The 18,748-nt window shown below is 39.0% G+C and overlaps 1 protein-coding gene across 1 annotated transcript in view; it reads right to left on the reverse strand.

Annotated features, from left to right (window-relative positions):
- Positions 1-6,101: 6,101 nt before the first annotated feature.
- The window catches only part of LOC111574873 (nicotinamide riboside kinase 2-like), a 32,744-nt gene continuing 20,097 nt past the window's right edge, over positions 6,102-18,748 (reverse strand). Inside the window, exon 3 of the mRNA XM_055009551.1 lies at positions 6,102-6,572. Within this exon, the coding sequence (XP_054865526.1) occupies positions 6,102-6,572 (471 nt within the window). The remainder of the gene's footprint in view (positions 6,573-18,748) is intronic.

Genomic DNA, 18,748 nt, shown 5'->3' on the forward strand with positions numbered 1-18,748 from the left:
TTAGACTATCTCTGGGACGGCTGGGAAAAGGGAGAGGGCTAGTCACTAGTGTATATGACAGATAGACATTGGGTTGCTGCCAGCATGTTTTTGTGGAGAGCCAGTACAGTAGGCCAGAGCCATGTCAAATTACTTGCTCAAAAGGGATTCATTTGCTTCTTTTTAAATTCACATTTCACAGGCAAAAGGGCTGATTGAAGTGATAGAATGTCCCGAATGTGCAAATCGCACATAATTCTAACTGTGCAAAAGAGAAAAAAGAAGCTGAAATAAGGAAACACTTTCAATTAATAATACAGTATGGTCGCACAGGAGGGAAAGGCAGTGCAAATGAAATGATGCACTGTCAACCCTCATGACACTCATGAACACTTTCCTGTAGCAAGGTATTGTAGTGCATTTTAAATTTAGACTGTGCACTTTCTGTTCTCATAATGACACGCTGCCTTTCTCTCTGACAAACTATATCTCACTATATCTTTGTGATCAAAGATAAAACCAAAGAATAAAAAAAAAAAAAACTTGTGATAAGAGTGAAGCCTTGCAGCTTCCTGTGACTCATTTGTACCTCGTTTTCTTGGTGAGGAGTTGAATGAAAAGTGCTGCTGCTGGTCTCAGCCATCTCACAGAACTGCATGGAGAGCAGTTTGTCATGCATCGCAGAGTAACTCTATCAATAGATTATGAATTTTATAGTAATTAATTAAAAATACTGCTGTTTTAAGGAAAATTAAAAGCACGTCCTTGAGCACTATTGCTATTTAGTTTAGCATTTAAACTCCTTCGTGGACATATGGTGCTAATTTAGGAAAATTAACTTATTGAAAGCAATGCACTGAGTTAGTAATTTACTGACCAGTTCCACTAGATTTGCAGGCTAGAAACCAGCCTCTTCCCTGCCTCATCATATTACCGTGACCTAAACGAGAAACCTGAGTGTTGTTTCCTTTCTCAATTTATTTCCTCTGGATGCTAAATGGAATTATTCTGCCTGGCTATGGTGCCTTTTTCACCTCGCTCTTGAGCTCATAATAAAATTAAATTACAGACAATACAGTATGTATCAATTAAACTGCAATCCTAGGTAATTGCATGTGTTACCAAGTTACAAGTGTTAGGTCTAGTGTAGTTCATTAAAACTGTAAATGAAATTTTCCACGAGACAGAAAAGTAGCCCCGCTGTTACCATGAAAACATAATGGGACAAGCTGTGCACAAACAAATAATTATAAAAGGTTATTTGTGTTGCAAAATAGAAGGGAGAAACAAAGCAAGAGGAAGCATGTTTCTGTCCTTCCGTTCTCTATTGTAGTGCGAAGAAACAGCATGCGCAGGAGTCTCACACTGTTACCAAGATAACCTCATCTTTTACGTTTATTTTCTCCCCTCAGTTTGCTTTATCTTTCACTGTCTGAATGTGGAAATCTTTGAAATTGAATTTGCTGTCTTTAGTGTTCGATAGTCAGTGTATTTCATTGCAAAACTCCACCTTTACCTCTTCTTCTTTAATTTACATTTGGTTTGTTTGTTGCTATTGTTATTTCTTATCAAGCTCATGAGGGACTCATCTTTGACTCTTACTATTAGTAAATTGCAGACACACACACACACACACACACACACACACACACACACAGAGAGAGAGAGAGTCGCTTCTGTCACTCCAAAGACATTACATTCATTTAAACTGATTTCCTGGAGACTTTCCCTAACCTCGCCCTTAAACGCTGCTTACCTAACCTTAATCCATGAACCACATTTTCACTGTCAAATTTCATGATCTACATTCCTATGTCTTGCTTTTTGTCGCCAAGTCAAATCCTCACAATGTTGAATACATCAACAGATTTATGTCGTCACAGATCTACAATGCATGCACACGATTACGCAAATACACGCCAACTGTTGTGAAGTAAATTCAGATTTTGTTCATTTTATTGCAGCAGCTTGAGAAGTGGACATTCAAAGACCATAAGCCTCTCTGTCAAACTTAACTTTCTTCACAGCATTGTTGCAAAGCTCAGAAAGAAATATAAAAGAATAATCAGAGCAAGAAACAAATATATGCTATAAAACTGATGTTGGAAGCATTTGACAAATGATAATTCAATGTTTTCAACAACTCATTTTTATGACATGAGTCATAAAAATTCACCCACCGCTGGTTTTTATTTTAACCACTAGGAACCTGATTGTGAATCCTGTTTGTGTATCCTCAGCGCTGTTTTCCCATCACGTTCACTAAGGTATACCACATTAAGCAAAGTAGCAGCATGACTCTCTGACTTGTTAGCGCGTTTTTGAAAATAATTGGAATGTAGGGCATATCTCCAATAGAGCAGGCACAAGTAGCTTCTGACTGCAGCAAATACATTTTTCAGTTCAGACTTTTCATGGGCTACAACAGTGATGAAGAAAAGGAGAAAAAAAAATCAATTGCTGATGTTTTCTTTTGCAAAATCTGCAGAAATACAGATAGAAACAAAGAAATAACGAGATGAAACAAAGCTACCTAGCATGAAGAAGAGAAAGACAACGTGTGACTGACATGCAGGTGCAGAAAGCTCGAGACGAACGGGAGGGAAGAAGAGTTTCCTCTTTGCTTTAACTCCACAGAAAAGCACAACGAAGCCGGGTGTATCCCAGGGGCCCTGTCTCCCCTTTTCTTCTGATTGGTAATGAGGCACAGCTGCCTTGCAGTGGGCCCAGCAGGCCGGGCCTTGATTGCTGCTGCTCACTTAAGCAGTCAAAATGTGGCAAAGGCTACTGGATTGCGATTCTAGTTGAAGAATGGCTGACTTTTGGAAGTGAGGAGATCCCAATCTTAGCTATTATGATTCAAAACAGTGTTCTCAGCTCTGCTAAATATGGTCCACAAGCAGTTCTGGCTTGCTTATTATGTTTTCATTGGCAGTGTGAGTGGTGTTTTTTTTGTTTGTTTGTTTTGTGTTTTTTTTGCAAGTGCTGTAAATGGGCCTGTGCTGTCTGCATAATGTTTTTTGGATCAAAAATAGAAAGTTGCACTGATGCAAGCCTGAAAATTGAGCAAAGCACTTGTAATTGCATGTTAGATTTGCACCTGATTTGTACATGAATATGAAACAACGGATCATGCTTTTGCTCAGAGTGGCTCTTCTAAGGTGGTATGCATGCCATTATCTTTGAATGATATGAAGCTCCTCATCATATCCTCTTAATTTGCTCACCACAACAAGTGAAATTCAAAATCCTTTGGTGTGTGGTGGCAGAAGCTGACTCACTACCAAAGCTGCCTGTCTTACTTTTTTCCATCCTTCTGGCATGAAAAACTTATTACTTCTTATCATCATGCACAAGTCAACATGGCTAAGATCGTAAGAGGCGAACAGAAAACAATGACCACCAGTCATGTGGTTGGGATGGAGCGAACGGAGGATGAATGTGATTGTTTTTATTTGTTTTCTACTTGGCCCCTCCTCCTCACATCTGTCAGCTTGACTGTCTGGGGGTGGCAGTTTACCTCAGTATATTTGGATTCTCAGGCTGTTGTTGTTTGGATATGAATCATGAATCCTTTTCTCATTCCCTTCAGGAGATGCTGGGTGCCAGTTGCTATGGCTACAGTACATCGCGGCTCAGAGAGACACCTTGTGAGATAAATTTGACCAAGGAGACTTATTTCTTTTGTCCGTCTTTCACTCTTATACTGACGCTGTTGTAGTTCTATAGCCATTTGTGAATAAAACCTCTTTTAATTATGCTGAAGATAAGACATAAGAGGTTTTATTGTCATCGTACAACTGTTGCCACATGTTGATGGTTCAAGTGCAAGATAAAGTACGTTGTATTTTTAAGCTTTTTTTCCCCCTATTTCTGTGTCCTATTAAAATCTGTGGTAGAAGTTTGGTTAAACATTTAAGAAAGTATTTTACAAAATGAGAGCATGTCAGTATGTATTTTTACACTGAATGAGAGAGAACTCTCTTTATAAATGCAGCACCATGGCTGAATCTCATACCACGGTCATATTTCACGTGATTTATGTGAGGTATAGTTAGCTCACATAAATCGGCAGATGCAGGAATCTTGAGCACCTACACGAAACTCCTGAAAACAAAAGGTTTGGCTCAGTAGTTTCGGCACAGTTGACGCTTGTGCAGTGTGTGGGTTGAATATTGGGTGCAAACATTTACAGGCTCATATCTCCATCCTGCATGTACCTGCCTGTCATTATTTGCATACATCATAGATATTTGCATAGAGTCAGTGGGTGAGCCGAGTTGGTACAGTAGATTATTGACAATAACCAATATGTATTTTGTGTGAGAAGGGGCTCAGTAAATGCTGGAGTTTACTTAAGAAATTGCAGAAGCATCATCAAACATTCAGTTTGATTAAATTTCAGCTAGCATGATTATCTACTTTAATGGATGTGCCTGATTGAAAGACTGTTAATTAATTTTCACGGAGGCTATGTGCAAAAAAAAACAACTTACAACACAAATAACACAAGCAGCACATGTACCCACACACATGTGGGCACTATACATCTCTCGCTGCTCCAAAAAGGGTTTCCGATTAGCAAAAACCTGGCATGGTGTGCAAAAAAATTGAAGTAAAGTGCATTTTGATTGGCTGCTTGTTGCTTTCTGAAATGCCTCTGTCAGAACTAAATGCCCTGAGCCCTCCCTCAGCGAACAGGACAACACATTTGTCAGTGAACTGAAACAGCTCATCTAAATTTAAAATGTAATTTAAGAACCATTCAAATGTATAAGCCGCAATGCACCTTGCAATATTAACAATTTACCAACACGCTCACAGCGTGAATGCCGGTCACCTGGGAAGATGTGTGTGTCTGCGGTGGGGGGGTTATATTGTGTACGGCAATACATCCATATTTGTGTGTGTTTTGATGAACTGAAGCCCTTTATTCTGCACTTGTTTAACATCCTCCAAAAAGAGTGGCCAAAATCAAACACCCAGATACTACTTGACTGATATTCAACCTTCACAGACAGAGAAAGGATTAAAAACCGGGCTGTTTGCTGTATCTGCTGCCTCTTTTCAAATCACTGACGCAAGAAGTACGCTCTCATATGACAGAGAGGGTGGAGGAGGAGGGGGGGGGGCATATATATGTGTTGTGTGCAGGAATGGAGGTCCTTGTACTGTTATGTTCAAACAGAGGTTTCCACGGCAACCACATGCACCATTACTCCCCTTATCAAAACTCAGGGATGAAGCGCCTCAATTACTCCTTATTCTGCTGCACACACACAGACGTACGCGCACACTTGCGTACTTGAGCCTCACATCTGCAAGGGTATCTCAACCTTTGATTGAGGATCCCTTTGTACAAATGGTGCCATTGTATGTCGAGAGACAACATGGGTGAGTTGCTCTCTTGACTCTTTGAAAAGAGGCTCTCGAGGAAGGATGGCAATGGTGGATTTATTAGAAAACAATGTTGCAAGAAGCAAAGAGAGAGAGCCTTTCTAGAAGAGGGCAAGAGCTCAACCTTTCAATACAAGCATCAACCTTATCACATTAGTATTAAATATGCATTCATATCAGCTAAGAACTGAGACTATGACTTGAGATCGGCTCCAAATGAGCTTGGCAAATTAACAATGCTTTATTTGAATTTTCATTTCCAGTTTGGAAATTGTTGGTGGAAGGCATGTAAAACAAAGCTGTATTGATAGAAGATTTGACCTAAAAACAGGAAAGAATATAGAAGAGAATATGCTTTAGTTACTTCTGGGCTGAAAAATTTCAATTCTTTATTATCAGGGTGTCCCACTAACTCCAATAAAAGCCTCCAGTTACAGGACTAGGAAGTAGCAAAAGACACCATATTTCTCCTGTGTTCTCTTCATCGACTCCCAGTCAAACTGAGAATAGACTTAAAAATTCTTCTTTTTACTCACAAAGCCCTTAATGACTAAACTCCATCATATTCTGAAGACCTCTTTGTACCATATCATCCCAGTAGTAGTAAATGTAGCATGAAGGCTTGAGCTTCTCTCCTGGGGAACCAGCTCACAGTCGGGTTTTTTTAGGCAGACTCCTTACTCGTATTAAGATTAGGCTTCAGACTTTCCTTTTTGTCAAACCTTTTAGTTTACCAACCAGATCAAGATGTTCTTGTGCTGCAAATACATGAGCCAGACGTGGCCGTTGAACAGGCCGAAGGCGTCTGACACCATGTATTCCCTTAGAGCACCTTCTCTTTTTGCATTCTTCATATGGGACGGAAAAAAAAGTAACGTTGGTTTAGCACCGTTGGTCAGAGGTCTGTAGGTGTAAAGCAGGAAGCCCTCCACAATAAGGATGTGAATCTCCTCCTCCTTGTGGTCAGACTTCGGAACAATCTCTGTATCCAGGGTATTATTAAAGTCAAGAGACTTCTCAAACTTCACCAGGTTCTCCAGCCATGCATAGATCGTGCTCATCATGGCGTCCATGTCCAGAGCACTAATGACATCGTACTGCTTAAAGCCATCTTCACCAACTTCAATCTGATCTTGGGGCTTGAAGAAGTCATACTGATGGACCACACAGCAGTTGGGCAGGTTCTTGATCAGATGCTACTAATGATTTTTTTCGTTTGTTTTTTATTTTTTTAGTGGATTAATATGACAGTTTTTTTTTCTTGACTAATTTTTTAGTTGTTTGGTCTATAAAATGTCAGATAATGGTAAGAAAATATATGTAAATCAGTGTTTACCAAAGCCCAAGATGATCCTCAGATGTTTTGTTTTGTCCACAACCCAAAGATATTCAGTTTACTGCCCTGGAGCAGGAAAGAAGCCAGAAAATATTCTACTTTAGAAGCTGGAATCAGAGGATGTAGACTTTTTTTCATTAGTTATTTTCTTAGTTTTGTAGTTGCCAACTAATTAATTACTCATTGAAGCGCCGTTATAGTTCTGGCTAGATCAGGTTACACTGAACCATCCCTTAGTATGATGCTGTTGGCCCAAACCTGCTGTGGGACAATGATGGACTAAAAGCATCTTTCCTCTTCTTTCTTTCACTCTTCATTCATTTATATGCCAGAATTCCATGTCATTAATTTAGTGCCCTCTCTCTTTCTGTACCTTTCTCTTAAACTGGATGTTTCAAATCTTTGACTACTGCCCTCACCAACCCACCAAATTGCTGTCTGTTGTTGCTCATCTCGTATGAGTCTTGTTCTACTGCAGACTTTTTCATGTGAAAAGGGAGTTTTTCCCTTCTCGCTGTCACAAAGTGCTCCAGGGGAAATGATTCTTTTCTCTTGTAAGCCTGAGACGACTTAGGTTATGATTTGGTGCTATATTAAAAATCAATGAAATTTAATTCAGCTGAATATTTACGTTGAGTTTTTTAAAATTACAAGCAAAAATCCTTGATTCTGTCCTTTCTATTTAAGGCTTTCAGAGGCTTACAGCCAGGAAGTACACAAAAGGGAAGTGTAGCATTAGTTTAAGCAGAGTTCTGAGGGTGTCTTTGCATCAGCAGCCTCACATCACTGCTTTATTGACACATCATATGTTTGTAGGCAGTGGACCACATTTACATCATATCATAGTATTCAAATAAATGTCTTAGACAGCTTTTTAAAAATGTCTCTACTACACTATTTCCCTAATACCAACATTTTGATACTCAATGTGCCTGTAAAAGCGGGGTAACTATGTTCAAAGAGTTTTTTATCCTATTCTCTCTAGAAGGCTTGTGCCTTACCTCTGGACTAGATACATCTATAAGATATATCTCTGTAGATTCTAAGTCATCTAGGCCGTGGTTATCATGGGAGCTTCAATAAAAGCAACTGGACTTCTATTTTAGGTTCTTGAAGACGTTTGATCTTCTGTGGAGCTGCCAGGTCGGGGGTGACTCAAGATGCTAATAATGGTGAAATTCTCTGTGGAAAGAACTCAGCACTGCTGCATTCGACTGCATGTACAGTACACATCTGAGTATCAGTCACTAAGAACTGAAGAAGCCTCTCGGATGAGAGGTGAGACATCTTCAAGAACCAAAACGAGAAGTCCAGTTGCTTTCTACTGAAGCTCACGACATCCAGAGGAGACATCCAGCCTGTGTCATGCTTCCATTAAGACAACCTCAAGAAATGGCAGTTTTACAAGATCCTTGACAACTTTTACAATCAGAATATAGTGAGAAGATGTGTGGTGGGAATGCTGTAACATTGGGCTTCAGTTAAAACTCTAAACCACAATAAGCCAATGCAATTTTGCTATTGGATTTAATTCCAAGTTCATTAGAAAAGATGACAGCATTTGAGCAGAGGCACAGCAGAAGTAGCAGCAGGTAGAAAGTCACAGGTCAGTGGAGCTAAAGTTGAACACATATTGTGCAAAGAAATTATATTAAAAACATTGGGGGAAAAAGCCATTTATTGCAACTGTTAGCTAGGTCAGTGATTCTAATCCTAAGCATCCATCCATTATCTATACACCGGTGATTCCTCATTAGAGTCATGGGGAGGCCTATCCCAGCTGACTTAGGGCGAAAGCAGGGGACACCTGGACAGGTTACCAGTCTATCACAGTGCTACATATACAGACAAAAAACAAGCACACATTCACACCTATGGACAATATAGAGTCACCAGTTAACCTGAGCAGGTTTTGGGGCTTTGGGAGGAAGCCAGAAAACCCGGAGAAAACTGGAGAAAACCCACACATGTACAGGGAGAACATGCAAACTCCATGCAGAAAGATCCCAAGAAGGCGAACTGGGGATCTTCTAGCTGCAATGCCAAAGTGCTAACCACCAAGTCACTGTGCGGTCCCACTTATGCTTAGCAGTATTTGTCAAATTCAAACAATATTTCCTTATGATCTGCTGTCTGTTCTGTGTCCACTGGAAAAACAGTCTGGTGCTGTACACAGGCCTGGTGTACATAGGAAACAAATGGCCTTGAATAGATCCACAAAACGCTACTCCTGTATGTCCTCTGAACTCAAGCTCATGCATGTTCATGCTTGTGTGCAGGACAGGGGGGGAAAGAGACGGTAAATCTACACATGGTAACTATATAAATATACTAACTAGCTGCATATCAACGCTCCTTCTCTAGAATTCCAGATTCCACCTTTAACCCTGCCAGCATGGCATGTTTTTCTTCTGCTGCCGGTCATATTTTGGCAAGAAGGTTTCATTTGTGTTGACAGGTATGAACATCTTCCAGTCTGGATTTTATGTTCTACTCTCGCAAGTGCTTTGTAGGAGTCTTGATAAAAAATAAGACACATCCCCAAAGAGAGAAAACATACAGATCTAATGCAACAACAATGCATTTTTTAATGTGTTCAACTATAATTTTAAAAACTGCAGCCTTGGGCAGATACACTGTATCAGTCAGAGTTCTGTGCAAGAGGTAGTTGGGTTGCATTACTTAATACAATAATATCATTATTGCTAGCAATGTATATTTTAGACTTTAGAGTCAGTTCTGATCAAATTATTATATGTGAAGTGCTGCTTTCTCAATTATTACTTAACACTGGACGATATGTAATGATTTTTTAAATTTTTTTTAAAAAGAACCCATGCCCTTTCTGTTAAGGCCAAATGCTTATTTTGATTTTGAATATATTTAAGCCAACAGCTGTCTTTTTTTTTTTTTTTTTTTTTTTTTACATTAGTATGTAAATGCACATAAATGTGAAATCCCAACTGTTTGATCACATACCAGTACTTGTTTCTTTCTCTCCACAGGCCAAATGTTGCCAGAGACAAAGGCTGTGTCTGCATCAAATGAAGGCCATGTGAATCATCTCCCATCAGTCAAAGCAATTCAAGGTGATATACATGCATGCTATCATTGTTGACCCAAGCTGTTCATTTCGCATTCATATGCAAAGCAAAGTCTGACAAAAACATTATTCATGTTCTGATCAGCTTTGTAGAGACTGCATGTCTGAGAGGTGCTTCTAATGAAGATCTTTATATTGTTTTCAGATTTTTCTATGAGGCGCTGGAATGAAAAGATCACAAAATAATCATCTAGAAAACAATTTATGGTAAAGTAAGATATAAGACAAAAAATGAAGTCATATAAAAGATAATAATCAAAATGCAGAAAAAATTGCAGGTTCGAAAAACAACATAAACCTGTTTATGATGTCTTGCACACCACACAAACTATTCACAAAAAGGTAAAAGCTGCACCCTCATTGAAATAAGAGCCCTCTGTTGTCCACGAGGATTTGGAATCACTCAGTCTTGGTCCAGACAGCAGCTTGGTAAGATCATGACTCCTCTTCTGCTGGTCCATCTGCAAGAGGAGCAGCTTTGAGGCTGAATTCTTCATCTGAGCCCAAACTCTCAAAACTCCAACTGTACCAGGAACTTGCACAGCGACACAAATAAATCAGCTGCTAATTAAGCAATTTACCATCTATCTTGGTGTAATAATATACTGAATGTGTTGAATTCAATAGGAAACTAATGTTCCTATATTGTTAGCTCAGCCACTGGGATGTGGTTAGAGTCACAAAGTTAGACTTTTTATTTCTAAATACACTAGTTAAGGAAATAAGGACCAACAATCCAGCTAAAATATAACCAGGAAACAGTGAAACCATCTTTCTAAGAACTCCTGCTGTTACTTTGAGGATGAGAGGATGAGAACGCTATGATGCCACACAGGCTGCTGGCAATGGCCATTAAAATCTAATAAAATACTTTCTCTGCTTTTTGAATCAGAGGAAAAACATCTCGTAGATTGTGAAGAAGTATCAGTGATCCTAAAAGACAGTAATCTCAGACTCACAAACACCTTGACCATGCCTGCATTTAATGCCACTTTCAGTTTTTGTGGAGACACCACATGTAAAGTTCGTCCCAAATGTTGAGCTAAAAATAATAGTTATATCCATCTCAGCTCTGTGCTACAGAGACACACTTCTCTCTTTTTGTCATTTTCTGCACAAGCAACCACGTGCATCCCACAATTCTATGAAAAGACTGGACTGGTCCGTAGTGGCTCTAACCCTCAGCTGTCATTTTACTAGCTTCACTTGTTTTATCTGTGGTTCTTGTCAGCCTGCGTCTCAAAAGACCCTCCTCAGAAGCAGAGGGTTCCAGGATGAACAAGACAATCCTTGTGTGCATTAGCTTTAAAGGAAATATGTGTAAAGTCCAAATTCTCACATTCTTGCCACTATAAAGATTCCAATTCCAGGTCTGTGCAGCCCATTTGGGAAAAAAAATAAATAACTCCTACAGTGCCTCCTGTAATTCCTATACTTTGCAAGGCTTTAAAAAAGCATCCAAATTGGTGCTTTGTAAATTATTTACTTAGCGGTTTAGTTTGAGTTTAGTTTTCTGGCGAGATAGTGTATGCTTCTAAAACTGTTTCATTCCTGAAACATTCCTCAGTCGGCCTTCAAAGGGCCTGACATTGTAGGCAAACTAGAAAAAAGGCTTCATTCCACCCATGCGTTTCCTAAATTTAGATTAAGTCTTGGGTCATTGTCTCTCAGAAGCGTATGATGTCTGACCACGTAGAAAATCAGATGTGTTTATTCCACATGCCACACTGGAAGATGAAATGCAAGCCTAAATGGGAGAGAGCAGTATCATTTAAAAAAAAAAAGGGGGGGGGGGGGGGTTAGTGGTGCACATTTTCAGAAAACCTCTCCAGGGAGAAATTGATTGGGTTGTACACACGAGATTGCCACAAATAGCTGAGTATAACAATGAAAAAAGAGGGCTAGAAAGAGGAATAAAAAAACACAGATCCATCCGGCCCACCGGATGACCCTGACTGGCCCGTATGAGGTCACTGGAAAATATTAAAAGTCAGTGCAAATATATATCATCACAATACATGCAAGCAATACGCCTGCACTGCTTTTATTTTGAAAGATCTGCTAAGTTAACGTTTTTTCGCGCGTTACTTAGCATAAGGTTTATGCTCTGATTGGTTTGTTGGTCAGCTTCAGCTCGGGAAGATGTCAGCTAACGGCAAAAAAAGAAAGATTGATTCCGAATGCAGAGTTTTTAACAAAGCATGGACTTCCAAGTATTTCTTCACTGAAGTCATTGGTAAATCTGTGTGTCTAGTTTGTGGCGAACAGATCGCGGTCCTCAAGGATTATAATCTGAATGGACATTACGAGACCAAACATGCAGAGAAGTACAAACTTTTGACTGATGCAGAGCGGGGAGGATGTCTGAAGGTTTGCTAGCTAAACTGCTAAAGCAGCAATGACTTTGTTTTACCAAAGCTCACATCAAGGGATGCAGCAGTCAAGACGAGTTTTCTAATATCCTACAAAATCGCCAAAAGCAGTAAACCATTCTCTGATGGAGAGTTTATAAAAGAATGGTGGACTCTGCAGCGTTTATATGCCCGGAGAAGAAAGGAGCGTTCGTTAATGTGACCCTTAGGAGGCGAACCGTAACGAGGCGGGTGGAGAGCAGCGCCGAGAATCTGGAGCTTCAGCTGCACAACAAAGTGGACGATTTTGATGTTTTCTCGTTGGCTCTGGATGAGAGCTGTGATGTCCGTGACACAGCCCAGTTACTCATCTTTGTACGTGGACTAACAAAAACCTTTGAGATGACGGAGGAGCTGGCAGCTCTGCAGCCAATGAAGGGAACCATGACGGTTCACTGAGGTAAATACATGCATGAACAAGCTGGGGCTAAAATGGGAGAATTTGGTTGGTGTTACAACTGATGGCTGTCCAAATTTGACAGGGAAAAATGTTGGACTTTTGAAACGGATGCAAGATAAAGTGACTGAAATAAACCCAGAACAGAAACTGATATTTTTGCATTGTATTATACATCAGGAGGTGTTGTGTAAGTCAGTGCTAAAAATCAACCATGTGACTGATGTTGTAACTAAAGTAGTTAACTTCATCAGGGCAAGAGCATTGAATTACAGACAGCTTGTTGTCTTTTTGGAGGAGATGATAGTGAACATGGTGACCTTGGTTACCAGACAGCTGTCAGGTGGATCAGCCTGGACAAGGTGCTTAAACGAGTTTGGGATCTGAGAGCAGAGATTCAAGAGTTGGGCATTGTACATCATTGTGTTGTGTAATTTACTGTTTTTATTGAGATATATTGAACATTGCTGTAAGAGTAGTGGGTAGCTGTTGTCTTTCTTTATGCTTCACAGTCATCTTAATGTAGATTTAGAAAAACTGACAACACCTCATAGCGTTCATGATGAGCAAAAACTGACATGATAAGGCAAGTTTCAAATCTTTGCCAGCTGATGGTCACATTGTTGTAGAATAAATTCTGAGTGATGGCTTACTTACTTTGTAAAAACAGTGACTGCTGAAAAGTAATTAAAGCACTTGGAAAATCTGTTTCACATTTTAAGTATGTCTTTATGATAGTAAATATCTACAACTCAATACGCAGCAGTCATAGTTTAAATGAAAAAACAAAGTCTTTCATTAAATAGTTGTGTTCTGTGTTCCACATTTTCATTATATCATTGTATTGTTTCATTTACTGTTTTTATTGAGATATATATTGAGCAGAGCTTTTAAGTGTACTGGTCCGGCCCTTAACAACCGTCAAAGTTTCTCATGTGGCCCCGTATGAAAATTAATTGCCCACCCCTGGTCTAAACGGTGGGTCACTGGGACACCATCTATCCAACGTATGAAAGGTTTTGGATGCTATCCTTCTATTCGACGTGCAGAACTCCGGGTAGAACACATGTCAAACTTAAGCCCCATCGGTCTTGCAACATACAGACACTCCGGCAATGATTAACTATAGATCTTTCAGCTTTGGTGTGCAAACATGGAATGAAATGAGGGGTACTTTTACAGTAATTACTTAGACTCAACTGTTGCTGTCACTATTGGCTTAAAAACTCAGCAGCCAGTCGAAATTTCAGCTCTGCCCTCAAACACTCTTATCTACATTGATCAAGAAAGCAGGTAACAGTTTACTGTGATAACCAAGTTGCTGTCAGTATGACTAATAAAGTTAACTCCTCAATGTTTTCCATCAGTAAGCTAATGAAATGTCTCATTTGACATTGCATCACAAGGAATTTCAATGCCACATTCAAGTAGTTCTCGTAGAATAGATAAAAAGAGCTGCAACATGCTCATTGCTTCACATTGTTGAGCATATTTATATGCAGAATATCTTCCTCACATCAGGATACAACTAGGATCTTCACATATCTTTCCTAGTTCATCGAAAACAGGAATGGAATTACCAAACAGCAGCACGCTTCTTACCTAAATATGGGATGGTGGATCACAGTGGCTCTGTTGTTTCTCGGAGGGGTTTAATACGCTCCTGCTAATTCTTACTAAGCAGGGAGCAGTCATTTTGTTTTGGGGGATTAACTCACTCAGCAGAATTATTGTCGCTGCTCAGATTAATTGAGAGCTCCTTCAAACAGTAGAGGCTTTTCTGTCCAATCTATCTCTAAAACCATTTGCAAAATATTATTTGACATAAGAATCTCTGACTGAAATATGGTGTAGCTCAGTTTAAATAGTGCACTGAAGTCATGCTCACGTCAGCAGATCAACTTCAGTCGACGCACATCATTGGCTCGCTAATGCGTCCACCTGGTCGACTTTGATTGGATGAGATCATATCATCCAAACAAGTGTCTTAAGCAGCCTTTATAAACTCTTCTGTTGCTGTGCTGATTCTCTAATGTCAGCACTGATTGCTATGCAAGTCCCCCCACAACCCCAAGTCCTCGTCATGTCATTAAAGCTCTTGTATTATCTTGCTAAGCTCATGTTTGTGTATACGTTATGGTGCATTCTAAATGTTTGGGGGATTAGCTCTCTCAGCAGAATTCAGATTTATTGAGAGCTCACTTAAACCGCTGTCTTTTCCTTCTAACCTGACTGGATAACCATTTACAATAACTTTAGTGTCTCTGACTGAAACCTAAAGATACAGCTTATTAACTGCAATTGAATCTATATACTGTTCATTTATCTAGCGTGGGTGAATTAATAAAGAATTTTTCCCCTTTGAAATTAATTTCCTTAATCAGTGAATATGATAATGAAGCACATGGTAGTTGTTATATTTTGCACAGATATATATGTATAACTTTTTCTTATAATGTTATAATTAAAAAAGATTAGATCTAAATTAGAACTAAAAAAAACTTGCAAACTTCTGTACTTTATTCTATTCTATTCTATTTCCATCTAAACTCATGTTTGGGAAAATACAAGAATGAAAACAAGCTGTTAAAGACACAAAAATAAGAAAAAACAAGCTGACACAGTAGGGAAAATACAAGGGTCAAAGTGTTTACTTTCAGGTCATATGAACTCAAACAGGCACACTGGAGGAGACACAAACCACAGTTCAAGTCCACTCAGGCGTTATACAAACAAAATGTGTAGAATATCAAGATTTTTACAGCATTATTACATATAAATATCAGGTTGTATGGGGTTCTACCTGCAGATATCAGATAGAAAGAAATAAAACTACATAACTCTAAAACTGACTAGACTTTTCTTGGCTGTTTCTCATCAGAACAGTTCCAATAGTTCACTCTCTCTTTAAAATCCTTCTATCAGTGATGCAGAACTAATGTCAGTACTACAGTCCTGCTTTTTTATTCCACACCAACACAACAGAACAATTTCATTAAACAGATGAACTTAATTCAGATGTTTATTATCATCTCAGTTCAAATGAAATTTTAAAAAAATGCTTGTCTTCTGCCTTCCTCTTCCTCAGTGACCCAGATGTGTGGCATAGCATAGAAGAATCTGAATTTGATGATTCGGGAAACCTGAATGTAAAGAGCTAAATTTTCAGGGAGGATCAAATATGGTTTCAGATCGACCTACTAACCAGACACACTTGTTCTCATGTTTGTTGGACAGGGAGGTGAGATACTTTGTTGTATTTTGGTTTGCTGTTCTGTTAGGTTTTGTGGGATTATGTATCTTCACTCAACTCCTCAGATCTGGAAATCTGTTATAAACCAATCTAGCTAATATCAGACCTATCAATCTGTTCCTGAGACCTTCTGGGACCTCAAGAAGATGTTTCACGTTCATGATGAGCCTCAGCCGCGCATAGAGGAAGCACAACACATACAAATAAAGAACACACCGGACTGTGGTTATTTGTTTCTACAGAACACGTTCTAGAAAGATTCTTCACAGTTCGCCTTTCAACATACATGAAAGTGGAGATCTTCACTTCTTCATGGTTTGAGAAACTGATTCCTGTGGACAACAATGTTCTGGTGAACTTTAAAACATTTTTCTCACACAAGTGCATGCTTCCATAAAATGGAAAGTTGTTCCTATAGATTTTACATTTGATCAAACTAGAGCAGATGCTTTGATTGTGGAATCATGTTTTTGCCATCTCAGGAATATTTTTTAACCCTGAAGTATGTGAATTTGCATCATACCACTTTCATTCAGACTGCAGCCCAGATAGCATATGCATTCCCCCAATGGCAGTTTGTGCATATTCAGTAAGTACCTCGGAACCTTTTGCAAGCACTGGTGTCTCATAGGACCAGTCAGACTGGGAACTAAACTATTCTATTATATATCTGTTATTGTTATTATATATCTGTTCTATGTGTAATAGACAAATTAACAATCTCCACTTAATTAAGCGTCAGCTGGAAAGCAAAAACACAAATCATTGTAAATAAGTTCAGGCGTCAAGGAGTTAAAACACGGCGTAATTTAACTTTTAAAGACACTGAGGTCATTTTACCTGTTTTTATTTCTTCTTGCTTTTATTACTGTAACAGTTTTTTTTTTTTTTTTTAAAAACTTCGTGACATTTTAGAATTCAACTGCCAGACTTTTAACAAGAACCAAGAAGCCTCGTTACACTGGCTCCCAGTATGTTCAGGGAAAGAGTTGAAGAATTACTGGTCTCTTTAAAAGCACTTAATGGCCTCTTTCCTCATTATAATTCTAACCTTTGAGTATCATATGTCTCTTCTTAAGATATATGTTTGCTAGTGTCCTTTACTGACTACATTTGAGTTTATTTTCTTTGAACTGTCTTCTATGTTGGTCAATAATGATTTTATCTATTGTTTTTTTTAAGCACCATGTTGTTTGTATTTGTCTTTTAATTTCTGATGATTTTATGACTTGTCTGTTTTATTTTGCTCCCTTGTGAAGCACTTTGCAACCTGGATTTGAAAAATTCCCCATAAATGTTTAGTACCTGAACACAGGTGGCACTAGTACTGGAAAATGAAAGTATATTATTAAGGAATACAAACTATTTATTGTTCATTCTCATTATTTTAGATGCTCTGTGTAGCAGATAGCAGATTAGAACGAACATTTGTGGGGTGACTGTGCATCAGTCTAAATACACTAAAGGCAAATGCTGAATATAATTCCTGTCAAGTCTGACTTTTTTATGAACAAAACCATCTGTTGTATTTGAGAAAATGAAACATTAATTAATAAAGCTGTTCCCATTAAATAAACCCGTTGAGGAGTTCATCGGGCTGCAACCAGATGTGAAATATCTGGACAGGTGAGTCCACCACTTCAGTTTATTCAAACTGTTCACCACCCTAATGAGGATTAAGAGGTGTATAGATGATGGATGGATATTTGTGTTCTTTTTAGGAGTCTCCCAGCTGGAGCCCAGACCTGGAGGAAGCTGTAACATCATCTCTTCTCCTACTCCCTCTCCCTCTAAAACCTCTCTCTCCTTCTCTCTACCTCTTCTGTCCCTTTCAACCCGGCCGGCCAGCAGCAGATGGGTCCCCCCATATGAGCCGGGTTCTGCTCATGGTTTCTTCCTGTTAAAAAGGAGTTTTTACCTTGCCACTGTCGCCTTAAGGCTTGCTCTGGGGGTTCAGGCCATATGGGTTCTGTAAAGCATTGGAGACAATCTGAATTGTAATTGGCACTATATAAATAAAACTGGACTGAATTGAGATAAATCTACTTATTATTGTTTCTTGAATAAATGTATAAAAATCTGACATCAAGATGTGTTAATGTATCCATGAAACCAGCCTGATAACCTCTATTCTGTGTCACTGACAAACAAGAACAGCTGAAATACAGGAGTGTGTAGTTTGTGATATAGACAGCTACCTGGGGACTGAACTATGAAGAGAGTTTAACAAACCCAGGAACTGTGTCATTATCTGGCTTCACTGTCTGGATATTTTACAAGAAAACAGGTTGTTCAGTTCTTGATGTTTATATATGTGTTGATCTGTTATCTGGAACAAAACCTTCCCCGGAGCAGGTGAGGAGTTTAGCATCAGTTGCCATGGTGATGTACCTGGTTAGTCCTCTAGTAAGACTGTTTGTCTGAGTGTTTGTCTATTTTTCAGCAGCCAGATGATGGATCTTTGTGATTGGTCATCTACTGACAACTCTGTTTCACCTGCACAGCGAGCAGATGAAGCAGCACGAGTCACGTTGAAAACTAGAATAAATGGTTACACTTGATTTCGTTGTTGTTTCTACTTCATGTCATGTCTCTGCTTCAAGCATATTAATAAACAATTTTAAATGAGAAGGAAATAACCTGTAAAAATGTGCAGAATTACACAGAAAACAGAGTGACTCAGTAAGATGATCAGCGGAGAGTCGCTGACTTCCAGGTTTCTTACTACAGAACAGCTTCAGTGCTTCGACCACAAATCAACACTGTCCATCCACTCACTGCTTCAAGGACCTACAAACGTGATACACACCTGCTTACATATTATTTTATTATTTGAACCTGATAATCACACAACTTTAAAGTTAACTGTGAA

Source organism: Amphiprion ocellaris, chromosome 4, assembly GCF_022539595.1.
Source record: "Amphiprion ocellaris isolate individual 3 ecotype Okinawa chromosome 4, ASM2253959v1, whole genome shotgun sequence".
NCBI classification, from domain to species: Eukaryota; Metazoa; Chordata; class Actinopteri; family Pomacentridae; genus Amphiprion; species Amphiprion ocellaris.